The 27,522-nt window shown below is 39.3% G+C and overlaps 1 protein-coding gene across 2 annotated transcripts in view; it reads left to right on the top strand.

The window, feature by feature from the left end:
- The window catches only part of LOC112235865 (netrin-G1-like), a 243,544-nt gene that overhangs the window by 72,651 nt on the left and 143,371 nt on the right, over positions 1–27,522 (top strand). For both annotated transcript variants that reach the window (XM_042308914.1, XM_042308913.1), the window contains exon 2: positions 5,193–5,836. In XM_042308914.1, coding sequence (XP_042164848.1) covers positions 5,193–5,836 — 644 coding nt within the window. The remainder of the gene's footprint in view (positions 1–5,192; positions 5,837–27,522) is intronic.

The raw sequence follows: 27,522 nt of genomic DNA, 5'->3' as shown, positions 1-27,522 counted from the left end.
CTGTCTATAGCCAGGTTATCGTTACTCATTTTGGATGTATTCCTTACCTTACTATTTTTCCATTCTTTTCTTTCTCCCTGCATTGTTAGGAAGGGCCCTTCAGCATTTCACTCTAAGTCTACACCTGTTGTTTACTAAACATGTGACAAATACAATTTGATTTATTGATTCAGTAGTTAGTTAATTAACGGCACTCACCTCAACCGACGAAACCTGAGTGGACCACTTCTTTTAAATGACCCAGTCCATTTTGCCCCGGGGGCATCCAGGGAATGGTATGATTCCTTTACATTCCTTCTGTAATCCCCAAAGCCCCTTGTAACCTCCAGATAATGTCTGTGTAACCTCCATTCCTGTCTGTGGACACAGCACAGCATATGGCAGGTGATGGCAGCCCTTAACCTCCTTACTGTGTAACCCATTGAAACCCCAAGTGAAACATTTCCCCTGCCAGCCTTTTCTCTCTCTGCTCACTGCTCACTGCTCACTGCTCTCTGCTCACTGCTCTCTGCTCACTGCTCACTGCTCTCTGCTCTCTGCTCACTGCTCACTGCTCTCTGCTCACTGCTCTCTGCACTGCTCTGCTCACTGCTCTCTGCTCACTGCTCTCTGCTCTCTGCTCTGCTCTGCTCACTGCTCACTGCTCACTGCTCTCTGCTCACTGCTCTCTGCTCACTGCTCTCTGCTCACTGCTCACTGCTCACTGCTCTCTGCTCACTGCTCTCTGCTCACTGCTCACTGCTCTCTGCTCACTGCTCACTGCTCTCTGCTCACTGCTCACTGCTCACTGCTCTGCTCTCTGCTCACTGCTCTGCTCACTGCTCTCTGCTCACTGCTCTGCTGCTCACTGCTCTCTGCTCACTGCTCTCTGCTCACTGCTTCTCTGCTCACTGCTCACTGCTCTCTGCTCACTGCTCACTGCTCTGCTCTGCTCTGCTCACTGCTCTGCTGCTCACTGCTCACTGCTCTCTGCTCACTGCTCACTGCTCTCTGCTCACTGCTCTCTGCTCACTGCTCACTGCTCTGCTGCTCACTGCTCTGCTCACTGCTCTCTGCTCACTGCTCACTGCTCTCTGCTCACTGCTCTCTGCTCTCTGCTCACTGCTCTCTGCTCTCTGCTCTGCTCAATGCTCACTGCTCACTGCTCTCTGCTCTCTGCTCACTGCTCTCTGCTCTCTGCTCTCTGCTCACTGCTCTCTGCTCTCTGCTCTCTGCTCACTCCCCAGGTTCCCATTTCCCAGCGCTCAGGGATTGCCTTGACAGGATGTTAATGTGACTCTGGGCCAGTTAAAAGGCTAAATGCCCGTTTCATCATCGCCTTGAAGGACAAGAAAAAATGACTTATTAACAGGAACACTCTTTCTCTCCCTTTCCTTTTTCATTATCTCTCTCTCTCCCTCTCCTTTTTCATTATCTCTCTCTCTCTCTCTCCCATTTCCTTTTTCATTATCTCTATCTCTCCCTCTCCTCCTTTTTTTTCATTATCTCTCTGTCTCTCTCTCTCTCTCCTCTCTCCTTTTTCACTATCTCTCTCTCTCTCTTTTTCATTATCTCTCTGTCTCTCTCTCCCCCTCTCCTTTTTCATTATCTCTCTGTCTCTCTCTTCTCCATTTCTCTCTTTTTTTTTCATCTATCTCTATCTCTCTCTCCCTTTTTTCATTATCTCTCTGTCTCTCTCTCTCTCTCTCTCTCTCTCTCTGTCTCTCTCTCTCTCTCCTTTTTCATTATCTCTCTCTCTCTCTCCTTCTCCTTTTTCATTATCTCTCTCTCTCTCTCTCTTTCTCTCCTTTCCTTTTTCATTATCTCTCTCTCTCTCTCTCTCTCTCTCTCTCCCTCTCCTTTTTCATTATCTCTCTCTCTCTCACTCTTTCTCTCCCTTTCCTTTTTCATTATCTCTCTCTCTCTCTCTCTCTCTCTCTCTCCCTTTCCTTTTTCATTATCTCTCTCTCTCTGTCTCTGTCTCGCTCTCTCTCTCTCTCTCTCTCTCTCTCTCTCTATCTCTCTCTGTCTCTCCCTCACTTCATTTCTCTTCCTCTCTCTCTTCCTTTCTTTTCCTCTCTCTCGACCCCTCTCTTTCTCTACCTCTGGCCTTCTGCTTTATTTTTCTGTCCTACATCACACAGAGAGAGTGCTCCTTTGTATTCCTGTCGCCCTAGCCAGGGAACCACAGACACTGACATATCCTACCTAATCATGTGGCGGATTATCTTGTCCTCATAGATTGTAGGAGCGTCTCTGTTGAAAGGTCCTTTCTGAAGTACCACAGCCCCAGGGAGGGGGAACATTGTGGTGTAATGACTTGTGGTAAACCTTTCAAATGTTTTGAGGCGGATGGTTTCGTGTTGATGAATCCGAGGCGGTACATAGGTCTGAAACCTTCACAGCAGCTGCCTGCTCACCTGCCTCTGTGTGAGTGTGAGAGAGTGTGAGAGAGTGTGAGAGCGTGTGTGAGCGACAGCTACAGCTACTGCTGCTACTACTGCTGTAGCTCCTGCTGCTACTACTGCTATAGCTACTGCTGCTACTACTGCTGTAGCTCCTGCTGCTACTACTGCTGTAGCTCCTGCTGCTACTACTGCTATAGCTACTGCTGCTACTACTGCGATAGCTACTGCTGCTACTACTGCTGTAGCTACTGCTGCTACTACTGCGATAGCTACTGCTGCTACTACTGCTGTAGCTCCTGCTGCTACTACTGCTGTAGCTCCTGCTGCTACTACTGCTATAGCTACTGCTGCTACTACTGCGAAAGCTACTGCTGCTACTACTGCTGTAGCTACTGCTGCTACTACTGCGATAGCTACTGCTGCTACTACTGCTATAGCTACTGCTGGGACTACTGCTATAGCTACTGCTGCTACTACTGCTTTAGCTACTGCTGCTACTACTGCTGTAGCTACTGCTGCTACTACTGCTGCTACTACTGCTGCTACTACTGCTATAGCTACTGCTGCTACTACTGCTATAGCTACTGCTGCTACTACTGCTGTAGCTACTGCTGCGACTACTGCTATAGCTACTGCTACGACTACTGCTGTAGCTACTGCTGCTACTACTGCTGTAGCTACTGCTGCTACTACTGCTGTAGCTACTGCTGCTACTACTGCGATAGCTACAGAGCCTACTACTGCTGTAGCTACTGCTGCTACTACTGCTGTAGCTACTGCTGGGACTACTGCTATAGCTACTGCTGCTACTACTGCTATAGCTACTGCCGCGACTACTGCTATAGCTACTGCTGCTACTACTGCTATAGCTACTGCTGCTACTACTGCTATAGCTACTGCTGCTACTACTGCTATAGCTACTGCTGCGACTACTGCTATAGCTACTGCTGTGACTACTGCTATAGCTACTGCTGCTACTACTGCTTTAGCTACTGTTGCTACTACTGCTATAGCTACTGCTGCTACTACTGCTATAGCTACTGCTGTGACTACTGCTATAGCTACTGCTGCTACTACTGCTATAGCTACTGCTGTGACTACTGCTTTAGCTACTGCTGTGACTACTGCTTTAGCTACTGCTGTGACTACTGCTTTAGCTAGTGCTGCTACTACTGCTGTAGCTACTGCTGCTACTACTGCTATAGCTACTGCTGCTACTACTGCTATAGCTACTGCTGGGACTACTGCTATAGCTACTGCTGAGTCTACTGCTATAGCTACTGCTGCGACTACCGCTGTTGCTACAGCTGCGACTACTGCTATAGCTACTGCTGAGTCTACTGCTATAGCTACTGCTGCTGTTTCTGCTATAGCTACTGCTGCAGCTATGGCTACCACTGCTACAGCTACCACTGCGCCTACTGCTATAGCTACCACTGCTGCTCCTGCTATAGCTACTGCCTCCACTGCTACTACTACTATAGATAATGCTGCGACTACTGCTATTGCTACTGCTGCAGCTATGGCTACCACTGCCATAGGTACCGCCGCGACTATTACTATAGCTACCACTGCTGCTGCTACTATAGATACTGCTGCGACTAAATACAATTAAATCAAATGTATTTATATAGCCCTTTGTACATCAGCTGATACCTCAAAGTGCTGTACAGAAACCCAGCCTAAAATCCCAAACAGCAAGCAATGCAGGTGTTGAAGCACGTTGGCTTGGAAAAACTCCCTAGAAAGGCCAAAACCTAGGAAGAAACCTAGAGAGGAACCAGGCTATGAGGGGTGGCCAGTCCTCTTCTGGCTGTGCCGGGTGGAGATTATAACAGAACATGGCCAAGATGTTCAAGGTACAAATCTGTCGTTCTGCCCCTGAACAGGCAGTTAACCAACTGTTCTTAGGCCGTCATTGAAAATAAGAATTTGTTCTTAACTGACTTGCCTAGTTAAATAAAATAAATAAATAAAAATGTAATAAACGATACAGTGAATATGATATAAGATACAAATGCTGGACCCTGTCTGACGTTGGTTTTGCAGTGTGGCTATGAGAGGGTGGAGGGGGACTTCTCTGAAGAGATAGGGTGTAAGTTGGAGGTGGACTTCTCTGAAGAGGTATGTTGTAAGTCGTAGGTGGAAGTGGACTTCTCTGAAGAGATAGGGTGTAAGTCAGAGGTGGACTTCTCTGAAGAGATAGGGTGTAAGTCAGAGGTGGACTTAACTGAAGAGATAGGGTGTAAATCAGAGGTGGACTTCTCTGAAGAGATAGGGTGTAAGTCAGAGGTGGACTTCTCTGAAGAGATAGGGTGTAAGTCAGAGGTGGACTTCTCTGAAGAGATAGGGTGTAAGTCAGAGGTGGAGGGAGACTTCTCTGAAGAGATAGGGTGTAAGTCAGAGGTGGACATAACTGAAGAGATAGGGTGTAAGTTGGAGGTGGACTTCTCTAAAGAGGTTCGGTGTAAGTCGGAGGTGGAGGGAGACTTCTCTGAAACGTCTCCATAAAAAAAATGAATCTTTCTCTAGGTGTTTTCTACTGGACTAGTCACTCACTCAGCACCACAGCTAGAACCCTGGACCCCACAAGCACATCAATTACTATTACACAGTTATCAGTGTCATAGTCGTACTAGGCATCTGTGCTGTATGCTGCAGGGAGTATATCCTTACAAGTATATGTTTTCAACATAGAGGACTCAAGGCTCATAAAAAGGAGCTTTTGGTACCTGCATTATTGTTTACCGTTACGATTCCTAAATCTCTGCCTATTCTCTTTCTCTATTATTTCCTGTCTTGTAGGAGAATCCTTACATGTGTAACAACGAATGCGATGCCCAAAACGAGGACCTGGCCCACCCTCCGGAGCTCATGTTCGATTTCGAAGGTCGGAACCCCACAACCTTCTGGCAGTCCAGTTCCTGGAAGAAATACCCCAGGGCCCTCCTGGTCAACATCACACTGTCCTGGAAAAAAACCATCGAGCTGACCGACGACATCGTGGTCACCTTCGAGTCCGGACGCCCCGAACAGATGGTTCTGGAGAAGTCTCTGGACTACGGTAAGACCTGGCAACCCTACCAGTTCTACGCCACAGACTGTCTTGACGCCTTCACCATGGAGCACAAGACTGTCCAGGACCTGACCCAGCACACACTTCTAGACATCATCTGTACAGAGGAATACTCCAGGGGCTACGTGTGGAAGAACGCTAAAACCGTCCGCTTCGAGATCAAGGACCGTTTCGCACTGTTCGCCGGGCCACACCTCCACAACATGGCATCCCTCTACGGTCAGTTAGACACTACCAAGAACCTGAGGGACTTCTTCACCATTACAGACCTGAGGGTCCGGCTCCTCCGACCGGCCACCGGGGCCACCATGGTGGACGAGAACAACCTGTCCAGATACTTCTACGCCATCTCTGATATCAAGGTGCAGGGCAGGTAAGGTTCGGAGTATGTGCACTTGTGCATCTTACATCACTGTTTTTTTTTCATTTTCATTTTAGAAAAGCGAACTCCTACACATACAATGTTCCCTCTTTATGTTGTTATGGTCTCCATGATGTTCCCTCTGCATATTGTTATGGTCTCCACGATGTTCCCTCTTTACGTTGATATGGTCTCCACGATGTTCCCTCTTTACGTTGTTATGGTCTCCATGATGTTCCCTCTGCACATTGTTATGGTCTCCACGATGTTCCCTCTTTACGTTGTTATGGTCTCCACGATGTTCCCTCTGCACATTGTTATGGTCTCCACGATGTTCCCTCTTTACGTTGTTATGGTCTCCACGATGTTCCCTCTTTACGTTGTTATGGTCTCCATGATGTTCCCTCTGCATATTGTTATGGGGTCCACGATGTTCCCTCTGCGCGTTGTTATGGTCTCCACGATGTTCCCTCTTTACGTTGTTATGGTCTCCATGATGTTCCCTCAGCATATTGTTATGGGGTCCATGATCTTCCCTCTGCATATTGTAATGGGGTCCATGATCTTCCCTCTACATATTGTTATGGTCTCCATGATGTTCCCTCTGCATATTGTTATGGGGTCCATGATCTTCCCTCTGCATATTGTTATGGGGTCCATGATGGTCCCTCTGCATATTGTTATGGGGTCCATGATGGTCCCGCTGCATATTGTTATGGGGTCCATGATGGTCCCTCTGCATATTGTTATGGGGTCCATGATGTTCCCTCTGCATATTGTTATGGGGTCCATGATGTTCCCTCTGCATATTGTTATGGGGTCCATGATCTTCCCTCTGCACATTGTTATGGGGTCCATGATGTTCCCTCTGCATATTGTTATGGGGTCCATGATGGTCCCTCTGCATATTGTTATGGGGTCCATGATGGTCCCTCTGCATATTGTTATGGGGTCCATGATGTTCCCTCTGCATATTGTTATGGGCTCCATGATGTTCCCTCTGCATATTGTTATGGGGTCCATGATGGTCCCTCTGCATATTGTTATGGGGTCCATGATGTTCCCTCTGCATATTGTTATGGGGTCCATGATGTTCCCTCTGCATATTGTTATGGGGTCCACGTGTCCGTCAGAGACCAAGTAGGTAAGCTCTCACAAAGTGCTTTGATGAAGGCAACATTTTTTTGTATTTTTTCAACAAAATAGATGAATACTTTGTTATTCTAAGTATACATGGTACAAAACAGACGATTGCTCTATGTGTTACATGTTACCTTGGCTAGTTTAGTTTAGTTCTTTCACAATGAGGTTCTAACGCATGGAGCCTTTTACAGCCACAGATTGGAATTACTTTTCAGTCAGAGGTTCAAATCAAATCAAATCAAATCAATCAAATCAAATCAAATCTTATTTGTCACATACACATGGTTAGCAGATGTTAATGGTCACATACACATGGTTAGCAGATGTTAATGGTCACATACACATGGTTAGCAGATGTTATTTGTCACATACACATGGTTAGCAGATGTTAATGGTCACATACACATGGTTAGCAGATGTTAATGCGAGTGTAGCGAAATGCTTGTGCTTCTAGTTCCAACAATGCAGTAATAACCAACAAGTAATCTAAACTAACAATTCCAAAACTACTGTCTTATACACAGTGTAAGGGGATAAAGAATATGTACATAAGGATATATGAATGAGTGACGGTACAGAGCAGCATAGGCAAGATACAGTAGATGATATCGAGTACAGTATATACATATGAGATGAGTATGTAAACAAAGTGGCATAGTTAAAGTGGCTAGTGATACATGTATTACATAAGGATGCAGTCGATGATATAGAGTACAGTATCTACGTATGCATATGAGATGAATAATGTAGGGTATGTAAACATTATATTAGGTAGCATTGTTTAAAGTGGCTAGTGATATATTTGACCTAGGTTGACTGGGTTTACATGTGCTTTATAATGTTATTGTGTGTGTCTTTGGTATGTGGCTACAGTTTGTTTTATTATTTAGTGAGTATTGCCAAAATAACACAGTGTGATTCTGGACAGAATAATTGATAGAGCAGCATAGTTCAGGATTCAGTTTGACTGAAATGAAATATACATAGTCACGTCCATAATACATAGTCAATGTCTCACCACTGTTACACATACCAAAAAGATAATGTCATGTAAATTCTGATAGTTTATGTCAGCTACTGTAGGCGCTGACACGCTAGGCTGATAGAAATTAATTGGATTTGTAATATGAATCACCCAAACTGAAAAAGAATTGTACTCACGGCAAAACACAGCCTAGCAATCAATCAGCATCACTACAATTCACCTCTTTAGAATATCTACAGCTGTTTTAGGGAGAATAACATTTAGTTATTTCTGCTTTGAGCCAAGAATATGCCAGTCTAAAGGTTTCCTTTCCTAACCAATTCCTTTGACAACTCTTGATAGTGGAACTGCTTTTCAGAAAATAATGTTTCTACCTTTTGCCCTAGTACTGAACACATTTACAGAACCCTGTTTCTACTAACTGCCCCAGTACTGAATACATTTACTGCCCCAGTACTGAACACATTTACAGAACCCTGTTTCTACTAACTGCCCCAGTACTGAATACATTTACTGCCCCAGTACTGAACACATTTACAGAACCCTGTTTCTACTAACTGCCCCAGTACTGAATACATTTACTGCCCCAGTACTGAATACATTTACTGCCCTAGTACTGAACACATTTACAGAACCCTGTTTCTACTAACTGCCCCAGTACTGAACACATTTACTGCCCCAGTACTGAACACATTTACAGAACCCTGTTTCTACTAACTGCCCCAGTACTGAATACATTTACTGCCCCAGTACTGAACACATTTACAGAACCCTGTTTCTACTAACTGCCCCAGTACTGAATACATTTACTGCCCCAGTACTGAATACATTTACTGCCCTAGTACTGAACACATTTACAGAACCCTGTTTCTACTAACTGCCCCAGTACTGAATACATTTACTGCCCCAGTACTGAACACATTTACAGAACCCTGTTTTTACTAACTGCCCCAGTCCATTTACTGAACTGAACATTTACAGAACCCTGTTTCTACTAACTGCCCCAGTCCTGAACACATTTACAGAACCCTGTTTCTACTAACTGCCCCAGTCCTGAACACATTTACAGAACCCTGTTTCTACTAACTGCCCCAGTCCTGAACACATTTACTGCCCCAGTCCTGAACACATTTACTGAACCCTGTTTCTACTAACTGAAATACTAAAGAGATGTGCCGTACATGTTGACTGTGTCCCCAATGGTGCCCTATTCCCTTTGTACTGCACTACTTTTGATGAGGGCCCATAGGACGAATAACGTGCCATTTGGGATGAATCCCCCATCCTCCAGTTAGTACTAGTCTACCTTTAATGATCTTTAAGTGTTCTACAGCCGTCAGCTTCCTTAATTAGCAAAGATCCTCTCTCAGCTTTCTAGCTAACACACTATTTTAATTTGGTGAGCAGCAACTGGCTCAGCTGTTTATTAGCTGATGGAAGGTAGATCAGACGTAGAAGCATCGGAACACATCGGGTCACCACATTTGTTCTAATTAGTGTTTAATGTCTCCAGAGAGACATACAACAACATAAACACAACATGATATTACCCTGTTAGCTAGCAGTTAGAGAGATACAACAATATAAACACAACATGATATTACCCTGTTAGCTAGCAGTTAGAGAGATACAACAATATAAACACAACATGATATTACCCTGTTAGCTAGCAGTTACAGAGATACAACAATATAAACACAACATGATATTACCCTGTTAGCTAGCAGTTACAGAGATACAACAATATAAACACAACATGATATTACCCTGTTAGCTAGCAGTTACAGAGATACAACAATATAAACACAACATGATATTACCCTGTTAGCTAGCAGTTACAGAGATACAACAATATAAACACAACATGATATTACCCTGTTAGCTAGCAGTTACAGAGATACAACAATATAAACACAACATGATATTACCCTGTTAGCTAGCAGTTACAGAGATACAACAATATAAACACAGCATGATATTACCCTGTTAGCTAGTAGTTACAGAGATACAACAATATAAACACAACATGATATTACCCTGTTAGCTAGTAGTTACAGAGATACAACAATATAAACACAACATGATATTACCCTGTTAGCTAGTAGTTAGAGAGATACAACAATATAAACACAACATGATATTACCCTGTTAGCTAGCAGTTAGAGAGATAGAACAATATAAACACAACATGATATGATATTACCCTGTTAGAGAGCAGTTACAGAGATACAACAATATAAACACAACATGATATGATATTACCCTGTTAGCTAGTAGTTACAGAGATACAACAATATAAACACAACATGATATGATATTACCCTGTTAGCTAGCAGTTAGAGAGATACAACAACATAAACACAACATGATATTACCCTGTTAGAGAGCAGTTACAGAGATAGAACAATATAAACACAACATGATATTACCCTGTTAGCTAGCAGTTACAGAGATAGAACAATATAAACACAACATGATATGATATTACCCTGTTAGCTAGCAGTTACAGAGATACAACAATATAAACACAACATGATATTACCCTGTTAGCTAGCAGTTACAGAGATAGAACAATATAAACACAACATGATATTACCCTGTTAGAGCAGTTACAGAGATACAACAATATAAACACAACATGATATGATATATACCCTGTTAGCTAGCAGTTACAGAGATAGAACAATATAAACACAACATGATATGATATTACCCTGTTAGCTAGCAGTTACAGAGATACAACAATATAAACACAACATGATATTACCCTGTTAGAGAGCAGTTACAGAGATACAACAATATAAACACAACATGATATGATATTACCCTGTTAGCTAGCAGTTAGAGAGATACAACAATATAAACACAACATGATATTACCCTGTTAGCTAGCAGTTAGAGAGATACAACAATATAAACACAACATGATATTACCCTGTTAGCTAGCAGTTAGAGAGATACAACAATATAAACACAACATGATATGATATTACCCTGTTAGCTAGCAGTTAGAGAGATACAACAATATAAACACAACATGATATTACCCTGTTAGCTAGCAGTTACAGAGATACAACAATATAAACACAACATGATATTACCCTGTTAGCTAGTAGTTACAGAGATACAACAATATAAACACAACATGATATTACCCTGTTAGAGAGCAGTTACAGAGATAGAACAATATAAACACAACATGATATTACCCTGTTAGCTAGCAGTTAGAGAGATACAACAATATAAACACAACATGATATTACCCTGTTAGAGAGCAGTTAGAGAGATACAACAATATAAACACAACATGATATTACCCTGTTAGCTAGTAGTTACAGAGATACAACAATATAAACACAACATGATATGATATTACCCTGTTAGCTAGTAGTTACAGAGATACAACAATATAAACACAACATGATATTACCCTGTTAGAGAGCAGTTACAGAGATAGAACAATATAAACACAACATGATATTACCCTGTTAGAGAGCAGTTACAGAGATACAACAATATAAACACAACATGAAATGATATTACCCTGTTAGCTAGTAGTTACAGAGATACAACAATATAAACACAACATGATATTACCCTGTTAGCTAGTAGTTAGAGAGATACAACAACATAAACACAACATGATATTACCCTGTTAGCTAGCAGTTAGAGAGATACAACAACATAAACACAACATGATATTACCCTGTTAGCTAGCAGTTAGAGAGATACAACAACATAAACACAACATGATATTACCCTGTTAGCTAGCAGTTACAGAGATACAACAATATAAACACAACATGATATTACCCTGTTAGCTAGTAGTTACAGAGATACAACAATATAAACACAACATGATATGATATTACCCTGTTAGCTAGTAGTTACAGAGATACAACAATATAAACACAACATGATATGATATTACCCTGTTAGCTAGCAGTTAGAGAGATAAGAACAATATAAACACAACATGATATGATATTACCCTGTTAGAGAGCAGTTACAGAGATACAACAATATAAACACAACATGATATGATATTACCCTGTTAGCTAGCAGTTACAGAGATACAACAATATAAACACAACATGATATGATATTACCCTGTTAGCTAGCAGTTACAGAGATACAACAATATAAACACAACATGATATTACCCTGTTAGCTAGCAGTTACAGAGATACAACAATATAAACACAACATGATATTACCCTGTTAGAGAGCAGTTACAGAGATAGAACAATATAAACACAACATGATATGATATTACCCTGTTAGCTAGCAGTTAGAGAGATACAACAATATAAACACAACATGATATTACCCTGTTAGCTAGCAGTTACAGAGATACAACAATATAAACACAACATGATATTACCCTGTTAGCTAGCAGTTACAGAGATAGAACAATATAAACACAACATGATATGATATTACCCTGTTAGAGAGCAGTTACAGAGATAGAACAATATAAACACAACATGATATGATATTACCCTGTTAGCTAGCAGTTACAGAGATACAACAATATAAACACAACATGATATTACCCTGTTAGAGAGCAGTTACAGAGATAGAACAATATAAACACAACATGATATGATATTACCCTGTTAGCTAGCAGTTACAGAGATACAACAATATAAACACAACATGATATTACCCTGTTAGCTAGCAGTTACAGAGATACAACAATATAAACACAACATGATATTACCCTGTTAGCTAGTAGTTAGAGAGATACAACAATATAAACACAACATGATATGATATTACCCTGTTAGCTAGCAGTTACAGAGATACAACAATATAAACACAACATGATATTACCCTGTTAGCTAGCAGTTACAGAGATACAACAATATAAACACAACATGATATTACCCTGTTAGCTAGTAGTTACAGAGATACAACAATATAAACACAACATGATATTACCCTGTTAGAGAGCAGTTACAGAGATACAACAATATAAACACAACATGATATTACCCTGTTAGCTAGTAGTTACAGAGATACAACAATATAAACACAACATGATATGATATTACCCTGTTAGCTAGTAGTTACAGAGATACAACAATATAAACACAACATGATATTACCCTGTTAGAGAGCAGTTACAGAGATACAACAATATAAACACAACATGATATTACCCTGTTAGAGAGCAGTTAGAGAGATACAACAATATAAACACAACATGATATTACCCTGTTAGCTAGTAGTTACAGAGATACAACAATATAAACACAAAATGATATGATATTACCCTGTTAGCTAGTAGTTACAGAGATACAACAATATAAACACAACATGATATTACCCTGTTAGAGAGCAGTTACAGAGATAGAACAATATAAACACAACATGATATTACCCTGTTAGAGAGCAGTTACAGAGATAGAACAATATAAACACAACATGATATGATATTACCCTGTTAGCTAGTAGTTACAGAGATACAACAATATAAACACAACATGATATTACCCTGTTAGCTAGTAGTTACAGAGATACAACAACATAAACACAACATGATATTACCCTGTTAGCTAGCAGTTACAGAGATACAACAATATAAACACAACATGATATGATATTACCCTGTTAGCTAGTAGTTACAGAGATACAACAATATAAACACAACATGAAATGATATTACCCTGTTAGCTAGTAGTTACAGAGATACAACAATATAAACACAACATGATATTACCCTGTTAGCTAGTAGTTAGAGAGATACAACAACATAAACACAACATGATATGATATTACCCTGTTAGAGAGCAGTTACAGAGATACAACAATATAAACACAACATGATATGATATTACCCTGTTAGCTAGTAGTTACAGAGATACAACAATATAAACACAACATGATATGATATTACCCTGTTAGCTAGCAGTTACAGAGATACAACAATATAAACACAACATGATATTACCCTGTTAGAGAGCAGTTACAGAGATAGAACAATATAAACACAACATGATATGATATTACCCTGTTAGCTAGCAGTTACAGAGATACAACAATATAAACACAACATGATATGATATTACCCTGTTAGCTAGTAGTTACAGAGATACAACAATATAAACACAACATGATATGATATTACCCTGTTAGAGAGCAGTTACAGAGATACAACAATATAAACACAACATGATATTACCCTGTTAGCTAGCAGTTAGAGAGATACAACAACATAAACACAACATGATATTACCCTGTTAGCTAGCAGTTAGAGAGATACAACAACATAAACACAACATGATATTACCCTGTTAGCTAGCAGTTACAGAGATAGAACAATATAAACACAACATGATATTACCCTGTTAGCTAGCAGTGACAGAGATAGAACAATATAAACACAACATGATATTACCCTGTTAGAGAGCAGTTACAGAGATAGAACAATATAAACACAACATGATATGATATTACCCTGTTAGCTAGCAGTTACAGAGATACAACAATATAAACACAACATGATATTACCCTGTTAGAGAGCAGTTACAGAGATACAACAATATAAACACAACATGATATGATATTACCCTGTTAGCTAGCAGTTAGAGAGATACAACAATATAAACACAACATGATATTACCCTGTTAGCTAGCAGTTACAGAGATACAACAATATAAAAACAACATGATATTACCCTGTTAGCTAGTAGTTACAGAGATACAACAATATAAACACAACATGATATGATATTACCCTGTTAGCTAGTAGTTACAGAGATACAACAATATAAACACAACATGATATTACCCTGTTAGAGAGCAGTTACAGAGATAGAACAATATAAACACAACATGATATTACCCTGTTAGAGAGCAGTTAGAGAGATACAACAATATAAACACAACATGATATTACCCTGTTAGCTAGTAGTTTACAGAGATACAACAATATAAACACAACATGATATGATATTACCCTGTTAGCTTGTAGTTACAGAGATACAACAATATAAACACAACATGATATTACCCTGTTAGAGAGCAGTTACAGAGATAGAACAATATAAACACAACATGATATTACCCTGTTAGAGAGCAGTTACAGAGATAGAACAATATAAACACAACATGATATGATATTACCCTGTTAGAGAGCAGTTACAGAGATAGAACAATATAAACACAACATGATATGATATTACCCTGTTAGCTAGCAGTTAGAGAGATACAACAATATAAACACAACATGATATGATATTACCCTGTTAGAGAGCAGTTACAGAGATACAACAATATAAACACAACATGATATGATATTACCCTGTTAGCTAGCAGTTACAGAGATACAACAATATAAACACAACATGATATTACCCTGTTAGCTAGTAGTTACAGAGATACAACAACATAAACACAACATGATATTACCCTGTTAGCTAGTAGTTACAGAGATACAACAATATAAACACAACATGATATGATATTACCCTGTTAGAGAGCAGTTACAGAGATACAACAATATAAACACAACATCATATTACTCTGTTAGCTAGCAGTTACAGAGATACAACAATATAAACACAACATGATATTACCCTGTTAGCTAGTAGTTACAGAGATACAACAATATAAACACAACATGATATTACCCTGTTAGCTAGTAGTTACAGAGATACAACAATATAAACACAACATGATATGATATTACCCTGTTAGAGAGCAGTTACAGAGATACAACAATATAAACACAACATGATATTACCCTGTTAGCTAGCAGTTACAGAGATACAACAATATAAACACAACATGATATTACCCTGTTAGCTAGCAGTTACAGAGATACAACAATATAAACACAACATGATATGATATTACCCTGTTAGCTAGTAGTTACAGAGATACAACAATATAAACACAACATGATATGATATTACCCTGTTAGCTAGCAGTTAGAGAGATAGAACAATATAAACACAACATGATATGATATTACCCTGTTAGAGAGCAGTTACAGAGATACAACAATATAAACACAACATGATATTACCCTGTTAGAGAGCAGTTACAGAGATAGAACAATATAAACACAACATGATATGATATTACCCTGTTAGCTAGCAGTTACAGAGATACAACAATATAAACACAACATGATATTACCCTGTTAGAGAGCAGTTACAGAGATACAACAATATAAACACAACATGATATGATATTACCCTGTTAGCTAGCAGTTAGAGAGATAGAACAATATAAACACAACATGATATGATATTACCCTGTTAGCTAGCAGTTAGAGAGATACAACAATATAAACACAACATGATATTACCCTGTTAGCTAGCAGTTAGAGAGATACAACAATATAAACACAACATGATATTACCCTGTTAGCTAGTAGTTACAGAGATACAACAATATAAACACAACATGATATGATATTACCCTGTTAGAGAGCAGTTACAGAGATACAACAATATAAACACAACATGATATTACCCTGTTATATTACCCTGTTAGCTAGAGAGTTACAGTTACAGAGATACAACAATATAAACACAACATGATATTACCCTGTTAGAGAGCAGTTACAGAGATAGAACAATATAAACACAACATGATATGATATTAACCTGTTAGCTAGCAGTTAGAGAGATACAACAATATAAACACAACATGATATGATATTACCCTGTTAGAGAGCAGTTACAGAGATACAACAATATAAACACAACATGATATGATATTACCCTGTTAGCTAGCAGTTACAGAGATACAACAATATAAACACAACATGATATGATATTACCCTGTTAGCTAGTAGTTACAGAGATACAACAACACATAAACACAACATGATATTACCCTGTTAGCTAGTAGTTACAGAGATACAACAATATAAACACAACATTATATGATATTACCCTGTTAGAGAGCAGTTACAGAGATACAACAATATAAACACAACATGATATTACCCTGTTAGCTAGCAGTTACAGAGATACAACAATATAAACACAACATGATATTACCCTGTTAGCTAGCAGTTACAGAGATACAACAATATAAACACAACATGATATTACCCTGTTAGCTAGTAGTTACAGAGATACAACAATATAAACACAACATGATATGATATTACCCTGTTAGAGAGCAGTTACAGAGATACAACAATATAAACACAACATGATATTACCCTGTTAGCTAGCAGTTACAGAGATACAACAATATAAACACAACATGATATGATATTACCCTGTTAGCTAGCAGTTAGAGAGATAGAACAATATAAACACAACATGATATGATATTACCCTGTTAGAGAGCAGTTACAGAGATACAACAATATAAACACAACATGATATGATATTACCCTGTTAGCTAGCAGTTACAGAGATACAACAATATAAACACAACATGATATTACCCTGTTAGAGAGCAGTTACAGAGATACAACAATATAAACACAACATGATATGATATTACCCTGTTAGCTAGCAGTTAGAGAGATAGAACAATATAAACACAACATGATATGATATTACCCTGTTAGCTAGCAGTTAGAGAGATACAACAATATAAACACAACATGATATTACCCTGTTAGCTAGCAGTTAGAGAGATACAACAATATAAACACAACATGATATTACCCTGTTAGCTAGTAGTTACAGAGATACAACAATATAAACACAACATGATATGATATTACCCTGTTAGCTAGCAGTTACAGAGATACAACAATATAAACACAACATGATATTACCCTGTTAGCTAGTAGTTACAGAGATACAACAATATAAACACAACATGATATTACCCTGTTAGCTAGTAGTTACAGAGATACAACAATATAAACACAACATGATATGATATTACCCTGTTAGAGAGCAGTTACAGAGATACAACAATATAAACACAACATGATATTACCCTGTTAGCTAGCAGTTACAGAGATACAACAATATAAACACAACATGATATTACCCTGTTAGCTAGTAGTTACAGAGATACAACAATATAAACACAACATGATATTACCCTGTTAGCTAGTAGTTACAGAGATACAACAATATAAACACAACATGATATGATATTACCCTGTTAGAGAGCAGTTACAGAGATACAACAATATAAACACAACATGATATTACCCTGTTAGCTAGCAGTTACAGAGATACAACAATATAAACACAACATGATATGATATTACCCTGTTAGCTAGTAGTTACAGAGATACAACAATATAAACACAACATGATATGATATTACCCTGTTAGCTAGCAGTTAGAGAGATAGAACAATATAAACACAACATGATATGATATTACCCTGTTAGCTAGCAGTTAGAGAGATACAACAATATAAACACAACATGATATTACCCTGTTAGAGAGCAGTTACAGAGATAGAACAATATAAACACAACATGATATTACCCTGTTAGAGAGCAGTTACAGAGATAGAACAATATAAACACAACATGATATTACCCTGTTAGCTAGCAGTTACAGAGATACAACAATATAAACACAACATGATATTACCCTGTTAGAGAGCAGTTACAGAGATACAACAATATAAACACAACATGATATGATATTACCCTGTTAGCTAGCAGTTAGAGAGATAGAACAATATAAACACAACATGATATGATATTACCCTGTTAGCTAGCAGTTAGAGAGATACAACAATATAAACACAACATGATATTACCCTGTTAGCTAGCAGTTAGAGAGATACAACAATATGAACACAACATGATATTACCCTGTTAGCTAGTAGTTACAGAGATACAACAACATAAACACAACATGATATTACCCTGTTAGAGAGCAGTTAGAGAGATACAACAATATAAACACAACATGATATTACCCTGTTAGCTAGTAGTTACAGAGATACAACAATATAAACACAACATGATATTACCCTGTTAGAGAGCAGTTACAGAGATAGAACAATATAAACACAACATGATATGATATTACCCTGTTAGCTAGCAGTTAGAGAGATAGATAGTGTTTCCCCTCGTCTTGATGCAGTTAAAAGAGTCAAAGAGTTGCCGAGGCATTGACTTAAGTGTAACTGTTTTCCGCTGTGATTTCTAATTTAACTTCCCTAAATATGGTTAAAGGGGAAGGTGAAATGAATACTTAATTGTTCTTGTTTTACTCTTCATGGATGATGGATCACAGAGCAGTATGCAGAGCAGAGGAACTGAAGCCTCAAGGCTTGGTTTTGGATATTGGAGTGGGTGTCTCGTCGCTTATACCTTCAAAGGGTGTGAATGATGGCTCCTATAGTGATTCTCATTGGTCTATTACCGGGAAGGGTCAAATATCCAAAAGCAGTTGATGGTGGATTCAGGAACAGACAGCAGGATGCACTGTTACTCCCTCTAGAGTGGATTAGTGGGACATGTAGCCTAGCCGTGTGCTTGTAAGGGAGTGTGACATTGAATGCCTTACACAGAAATATCATTTCTGCCTCTTTTGTTTTGCGGGATGACCAGGGACGGTTTTGAACAAAATAATCAAAGGGAAATTAACAATGGACAATAGTTGGGGAACAAAGATAAGTTATGCTGCCTTCTATAAAATGAAGAATGATATTGTAAGAAATGTTTGTTCTCTCCTATCGTTCTAAATGTTGACGAGAAGGATACATCCTTGTGGGACTGGTGATTGTGAGTTATCAGGCTGGAGTAGTGGTTTACCAGGCGGCTGGATGATTTGGGGAAGGAGTGAGTGATGTGGGGCTGTGAGGAAATGCCTCCCCCCCTCTGTGTTCCAAGAGGTAACAAACACAGAGTTCAGCTTTAATGAGATACTCTGCACAGAAAGGTTTTACACAGCCCTCCCGCTCCCATGGCGAATCACTGCTTAGCCCTTTCCAAGACAAATAAGCTCCTTAACCCCCCAGAATACAATTCCACAGGACGTATAGGGAGCAATTGGGCAGGGCCAGGGAGGTGGGATCCATCCAGCGTCATTCACTGGGATGGACTTCCAGCCGCTAGGATAAGACAGGAGAGACTTGAAAGATCCCAGTATTCTCCAGAACACTGAGGGAAAAAGTAATAGAGCCGTAGCAATATTACAAGCTGCCCGAAGTAGGTCAGGGGAAGAAAGAGAACGAGAGGATGAGACCGAGAGGACAAAGAGGACAAAGTTGGTCAAACTAGATGTCTAGTCAATGCATACTAACAGTAGACGCCTAGTCAATACATACTAACAGTAGACGCCTAGTCAATGCATACTAACAGTAGACGCCTAGTCAATGCATACTAACAGTAGATGCCTAGTCAATGCATACTAACAGTAGATGCCTAGTCAATGCATACTAACAGTAGACGCCTAGTCAATGCATACTAACAGTAGACGCCTAGTCAATGCATACTAACAGTAGACGCCTAGTCAATGCATACTAACAGTAGACGCCTAGTCAATGCATACTAACAGTAGATGCCTAACAGTAGATGCCTAGTCAATGCATACTAACAGTAGATGCCTAGTCAATGCATACTAACAGTAGACGCCTAGTCAATGCATACTAACAGTAGACGCCTAGTCAATGCATACTAACAGTAGACGCCTAGTCAATGCATACTAACAGTAGACGCCTAGTCAATGCATACTAGCAGTAGACGCCTAGTCAATGCATACTAGCAGTAGATGCCTAGTCAATGCATACTAACAGTAGATGCCTAGTCAATGCATACTAACAGTTGTTTTGTGGAAACAGCATTCGTTATTCATGCCTGGTTTTCAATTCTGTCATTGAGGGATGAAAAATATACCATCCAACCTCCAGTTCGAAGTCAAGGCTATCATGCCAGAGAGAAAGAGAGAGAGAGAGAGGGAGGGAGGGAGAGCAAAGGAAGACAGAGAGCATAACATCTCTCCCTATCTCTCTCTCTCATCTAACACTCTAATGGCCCTCGATCCCTCCTCTGAATTATACATGAACACACACCACCATCAGAAGGAACAGTTCCAGGTTGAAGCATTTTGGGCTCAATGTAGAACCCTCAAGTGGAAACTGTTCTACTTGGAACCAAAAGGGTTCTACCTTGGAACCAACAAGTGTTCTTTAAAAGGGTTTTTCTATGGGGACAGCCGATGAATCCTTTTAGTTTCTAGAATTCACTTCTGAGTGTGTGCGTGGCTAGTGCTTTACTGGCCAGGATAGACGCAGCAGGCTCCCTTAAACAACATTGTTTTGGAGAAATGGATGTCAAGCATCTAATTCCACAATTCGAGTTTCCCCGCTGTCAGTGAAAGGGGGAATTTGGAAGCGCCCAACGAACACAACTTTAACCTGCTATTTTGCAACTTTTCTCTAACCAACATCTAAAAAAAAGTTGGATGAAAAAAATAAATACAAGTTTGTTTCACCAATTTAACATCCAGCCCTTGGGAGTTGCAATTCCATTTCCTACCCAGACATCTGCTACAAGGCAGTGTGGGAAGGAAAGTCCTACAGTAGTAGATTCTTCACCATTATGCTGTGGTAGACAGGTAGTCAGTTCAATGGGAGAAATGTATGATAACTTGTTCTGTCTGTCCCAGTATCATTGAATGCATTAAAGAGGCTGTGTGTGTGCACATGGTCGACTGACTGACTGAGTGTCTGACTGACTGACTGACTGACTGAGTGTCTGACTGACTGAGTGTCTGACTGACTGACTGACTGACTGAGTGTCTGACTGACTGACTGACTGACTGACTGACTGACTGTGAGTGTCTGACTGACTGACTGGCTGAGTGTCTGACTGACTGACTGAGTGTCTGACTGACTGACTGACTGACTGAGTGTCTGACTGACTGACTGAGTGTCTGACTGACTGACTGACTGAGTGTCTGACTGACTGACTGACTGACTGACTGACTGAGTGTCTGACTGACTGACTGAGTGTCTGACTGACTGACTGACTGAGTGTCTGACTGACTGAGTGAGTGTCTGACTGACTGAGTGAGTGTCTGACTGACTGAGTGAGTGTCTGACTGACTGACTGAGTGTCTGACTGACTGACTGACTGAGTGTCTGACTGACTGACTGACTGAGTGTCTGACTGACTGACTGACTGGGTGTGAGTAAGCCAAATGTTTTCCTAACCCTGTCCTGTCTGTTGCACACTGAACTCCTCTGAAACAGCACATTGCTGAGCCGTTTGCCTCTAAGGGACGAAGGGACAGACCTCCTCGACCTAAGTATATGTTATAGCAGGGCTTGCAGTACCTCGTCCCAAGGCTATTACGCACAGCGCAAATAAGCTTGGCACATCAAGGATTCAAAGTTGTCCTTAGTGACCATAAAATTCTATGGGCGTGACCTACTGAGTAAACCATTTGTCATAATTAAATTTTAGCGAATCACACGACAGCAAGGCATGGCTCTATGCTTGTGATGTGCTTGCGTACGGGGAGGGAAAGGTGTTGTCGGAGATGATTGGTTGGTAGATTAAGCCGAATAAGCAAATGGCTATTTAATTATATTTAATTTAATTTCATGTATTTTTATTTACCACTTCTTTGGGATCGGTGTCTTCGGGATCGGTGTCTTCGGGATCGGTGTCTTCGGGATCGGTGTCTTCGGGATCGGTGTCTTCGGGACCGGTGTCTTCGGGATCGGTGTCTTCGGGACCGGTGTCTTCGGGATCGGTGTCTTCGGGATCGGTGTCTTCGGGACTGGTGTCTTCGGGACTGGTGTCTTCGGGACTGGTGTCTTCGGGATCGGTGTCTTCGGGATCGGTGTCTTCGTGATCGGTGTCTTCGGGACCGGTGTCTTCGGGATCGGTGTCTTCGGGACTGGTGTCTTCGGGATCGGTGTCTTTGGGACTGGTGTCTTCGGGATCGGTGTCTTCGGGACTGGTGTCTTCGGGATCGGTGTCTTAGGGGTCGGTGTCTTCGGGATCGGTGTCTTCGGGACTGGTGTTTTGCGGAAACTATTTAATGAAGCTGCCAATTGAGGACTTGTGAGGTGTCTGTTTCTCAAACTATACACTCTAATGTACTTGTCCTCTTGCTCAGTTGTGCACCGGGGCCTCCCTCTCCTCTTTCTATTCTGGTTAGTGCCAGTTTATGCTGTTCTGTGAAGGGAGTAGTACACAGCGTTGTATGAGATCTTCAGTTTCTTGGCAATTTCTCACATGGAATAACCTATATTTCTCAGAACAAGAATAGACTGATGAGTTTCAGAAGAAACGTCTTTGTTTCTGGCCATTTTGAGCCTGTAATCGAAATGCTGATGCTCCAGATACTCAACTAGTCTAAAGAAGGCCAGTTTTATTGCTTCTTTAATCAGAACAACAGTTTTCAGCTGTGCTAACGTAATTGCAAAAGGGTTTTCTAATGATCAATTAGCCTTTTAAAATTATGAACTTGGATTAGCTAACACAACGTGCCATTGGAACACAGGAGTGATGGTCACTGATAATGGGCCTCTGTAGATTTTCTGTTAAAAATCAGCCGTTTCCAGCTACAATAGTCATTTACAACATTAACAATGTCTACACTGTATTTCTGATCAATTTTATGTTCTTTTAATGGACAAAAAAATGGCTTTTCTTTGAAAAACGAAGACATTTCTAAGTGACCCCAAACTTTTAAACTAGTGTATATCCTGATTAGCCCAATCCATTTAGCTGGAGGGCTATTTCATGACAAATGAACATAGAAACATGAAAACATATCAACGTATTTTATTATACTGTTATTACTTTGTTATTTCCATAACACTATTATAGTAATATGCCTGTAGTTTGAATACAGCTGTTGGACCCGTGGATGAGCAGTTCAGTTAGCTCTATTCTATCTCCCAAGAGGAAGTGGCCCAGCTATTCCACCTCTCCAGAGGAAGCAGCCCAGCTATTCCACCTCTCCAGAGGAAGCGGCCCAGCTATTCCACCTCTCCAGAGGAAGCAGCCCAGCTATTCCACCTCTACAGAGGAAGCAGCCCAGCTATTCCACCTCTCCAGAGGAAGCAGCCCAGCTATTCCACCTCTCCAGAGGAAGCAGCCCAGCTATTCCACCTCTCCAGAGGAAGCAGCCCAGCTATTCCACCTCTCCAGAGGAAGCAGCCCAGCTATTCCACCTCTCCAGAGGAAGCAGCCCAGCTATTCCACCTCTCCAGAGGAAGCAGCCCAGCTATTCCACCTCTCCAGAGGAAGCAGCCCAGCTATTCCACCTGTCCAGAGGAAGCAGCCCAGCTATTCCACCTGTCCAGAGGAAGCAGCCCAGCTATTCCACCTCTCCAGAGGAAGCAGCCCAGCCAACGATTTAGAAGTCAATCCGTTTTTTTTCTCCTCCTCTCCTCCTCTGCTTGAGTTGCTCCTAGGGCTGCCCATGGTGGACAGATAATCAATTTGTGCTAATGTCATATTTCTCCCTGTTCACTTCCTCTGCTGAATAAGTCCTTCCACATCTCTTCTCCTCAGTTCTCTCCCAGTTTCTCTCTCTCTCTCTCTTGCACTCTCTCCTCTCTCCTCAGTTTCTCTCTCTCTCTCTCTCTCTCTCTCTCTCTCTCTCTCTCTCTCATCAGTTTCTCTGTCTCTCTCTCTCTCCTCAGTTTCTCTGTCTCTTTCTTTCTCTCTCTCTCTCCTCTGTCTCTCTCTCTCCTCAGTTTCTCAGTTTCTCTCTCTCTCTCTCTCTCTCTCTCTCTCTCTCTCTCTCTCTCTCCCTCTCTCTCTCCTCAGTTTCTCTCTCTCTCTCTCTCTCTCTCTCTCTCCTCAGTTTCTCTGTCTCTCACTCCCCAGTTTCTCTGTCTCTCTCTCTCTCCTCAGTTTCTCTGTCTCTCTCTCTCTCCTCAGTTTATCTGTCTCTCTCTCCTCAGTTTCTCTGTCTCTCTCTCTCTCTCCTCAGTTTCTCTCTCTCTCTCCCCCCCTCTCTCTCTCTCTCCTCAGTTTCACTGTCTCTCTCTCTTTCTCTTTCTCCTCAGTCTCTCTCTCTCTACACCTTCACCTTGTTCTGTAGTCTGTGTTTCAGCTTTTTAGCATCAGCAGTTTTTATTAGTCGTTGTATTCTGAACATAACTAGCCTACAGAATGTGTTATCAGTGACCCATTACCTCATACAGCAATCAATAGCCCATCTGGGGATACACTTACATGGTTACACTATAATCATGGCGGTGATTTGATTTATGGATGATGGGTTATGTTTACCAAAAATGGGCTAAGTTGGAGTGTGTGTGTGTGTGTGTGTGTGTGTGTGTGTGTGCCCTAGTGTGGTGTATTGGCGGTGTATTGGTGTATCTTGTTATATCATAGATGTCCTCTATTTAGTGCTGACAATTAGTGGGCAATGTATATCCTGTCTGTGTCTGAGGTGACTCATCAAGGAGGATTGTGGGTAAGGCCTGGGGATGATGCGTAATCACACACTCAATTGGTTCTGTCACCTCATTTATCATCCCGTCATCTCCTTATCCACAAACACTACTTCCATATGTCAGCTTGGTGTAGGAAACAATTTTATATGTACAAATGTACACTTAACCTAGAGGCTGTGCAAGCTGTTGCTGTAACGCAATCCCTCTTCGTGGGAGGAAGATAAATTAAAGGGACTGTGAGAGGAAAGGAGGAAAGGGACTGTGAGAGGAGAGGAAGAGAGGGATGGTGAGAGGAGAGGAAGAGAGGGATGGTGAGAGGAGAGGAAGAGAGGGATGGTGAGAGGAGAGGAGGAGAGGGATGGTGAGAGGAGAGGAAGAGAGGGATGGTGAGAGGAGAGGAAGAGAGGGATGGTGAGAGGAGAGGAAGGGAGGGACTGTGAGAGGAGAGGAAGAGAGGGATGGTGAGAGGACAGGACAGGAGGGACATTGAGAGGAAGAGAGGGACTGTGAGAGGAGAGGAGGAGAGGGACTGTGATAGGAGAGGAAGGGTGGGACTGTGAGAGGAAAGGAAGAGAGGGATGTGAGAGGAGAGGAAGGGAAGGACTGTGAGAGGAAAGTAAGAGAGGGATGGTGAGAGGAAGAGAGGGACTGTGAGAGGAGAGGAAGAGAGGGACTGAGAGGAAGAGAGGGACTGAGAGGAAGAGAGGGACTGTGAGAGGAGAGGAAGAGAGGGACTGAGAGGAAGAGAGGGACTGGGAGAGAAAAGGAAGAGAGGGATGGTGAGAGGAAGGGAGGGATGGTGAGAGGAAGAGGAAGGGAGAGATGGTGAGTGGAAAGGAAGAGAGGGATGGTGAGAGGAAGGGAGGGATGGTGAGTGGAAAGGAAGAGAGGGATGGTGAGAGGAAGGGAGGGATGGTGAGAGGAAGAGGAAGGGAGAGATGGTGAGTGGAAAGGAAGAGAGGGATGGTGAGAGGAGAGGAAGGGAGGGACACACACACACACGCACACATGCATGGCTCGACAGCAAAATGCTCCTGCTCACTTCAAAGAGTATATTTAAAATATTTTTAGGGGAAAGATGTGTGTATTGGTGTAGAAACGGGGGTGAAACATTTATATTTTATATTATATATATATATTTTATATTATATATATTTATATTTTATATTATATATATTTATATTATATATATTTATATTATATATATTTATATTATATATATTTATATTATATATATTTTATATTATATATATTTATATTATATATATATATATTTATATTTTATTTTATTTATTTTTATATTATATATATTTATATTATATATATTTATATTATATATATTTATATTATATATATTTATATTATATATATTTATATTATATATATATATATTTATATTTTATTTTATTTATTTTATATTATATATATTTATATTATATATATTTATATTATATATATTTATATTATATATATTTATATTATATATATTTATATTATATATATTTATATTTATATTATATATATTTATATTTTATATTATATATATTTATATTATATATATTTATATTATATATATTTTATATTATATATATTTATATTTTATATTATATATATTTATATTTTATATTATATATATTTATATTATATATATTTATATTATATATATTTATATTATATATATTTATATTTTATATTATATTATTTATATTTTATATTATATATATTTATATTTTATATATATATATATATATTTATATTTTATATTATATATATTTATATTATATATATATATTTTTATATTATATATATTTATATTTTATATTATATATATTTATATTATATTATTTATATTATATATATTTTATATTATATATATTTATATTTTATATTATATATATTTATATTTTATATTATATATATTTATATTATATATATTTATATTATATATATTTATATTATATATATTTATATTTTATATTATATATATTTATATTTTATATTATATATATTTATATTTTATATTATATATATTTATATTATATATATTTATATTATATATATTTATATTATATATATTTATATTTATATTATATATATATATTTTATATTATTATATATATTTATATATATATATTTATATTATATATATTTATATTATATTTTATATTTTATATTATATATATTTATATTTTATATTATATATATATATTTATATTATATATTATATATATTTATATATATT

The sequence above is a fragment of the Oncorhynchus tshawytscha genome, linkage group LG29 (genome assembly GCF_018296145.1).
Source record: "Oncorhynchus tshawytscha isolate Ot180627B linkage group LG29, Otsh_v2.0, whole genome shotgun sequence".
In the NCBI taxonomy this organism is placed as follows: domain Eukaryota; kingdom Metazoa; phylum Chordata; class Actinopteri; order Salmoniformes; family Salmonidae; genus Oncorhynchus; species Oncorhynchus tshawytscha.
This window is presented reverse-complemented; position numbering and strand designations above follow the sequence as displayed.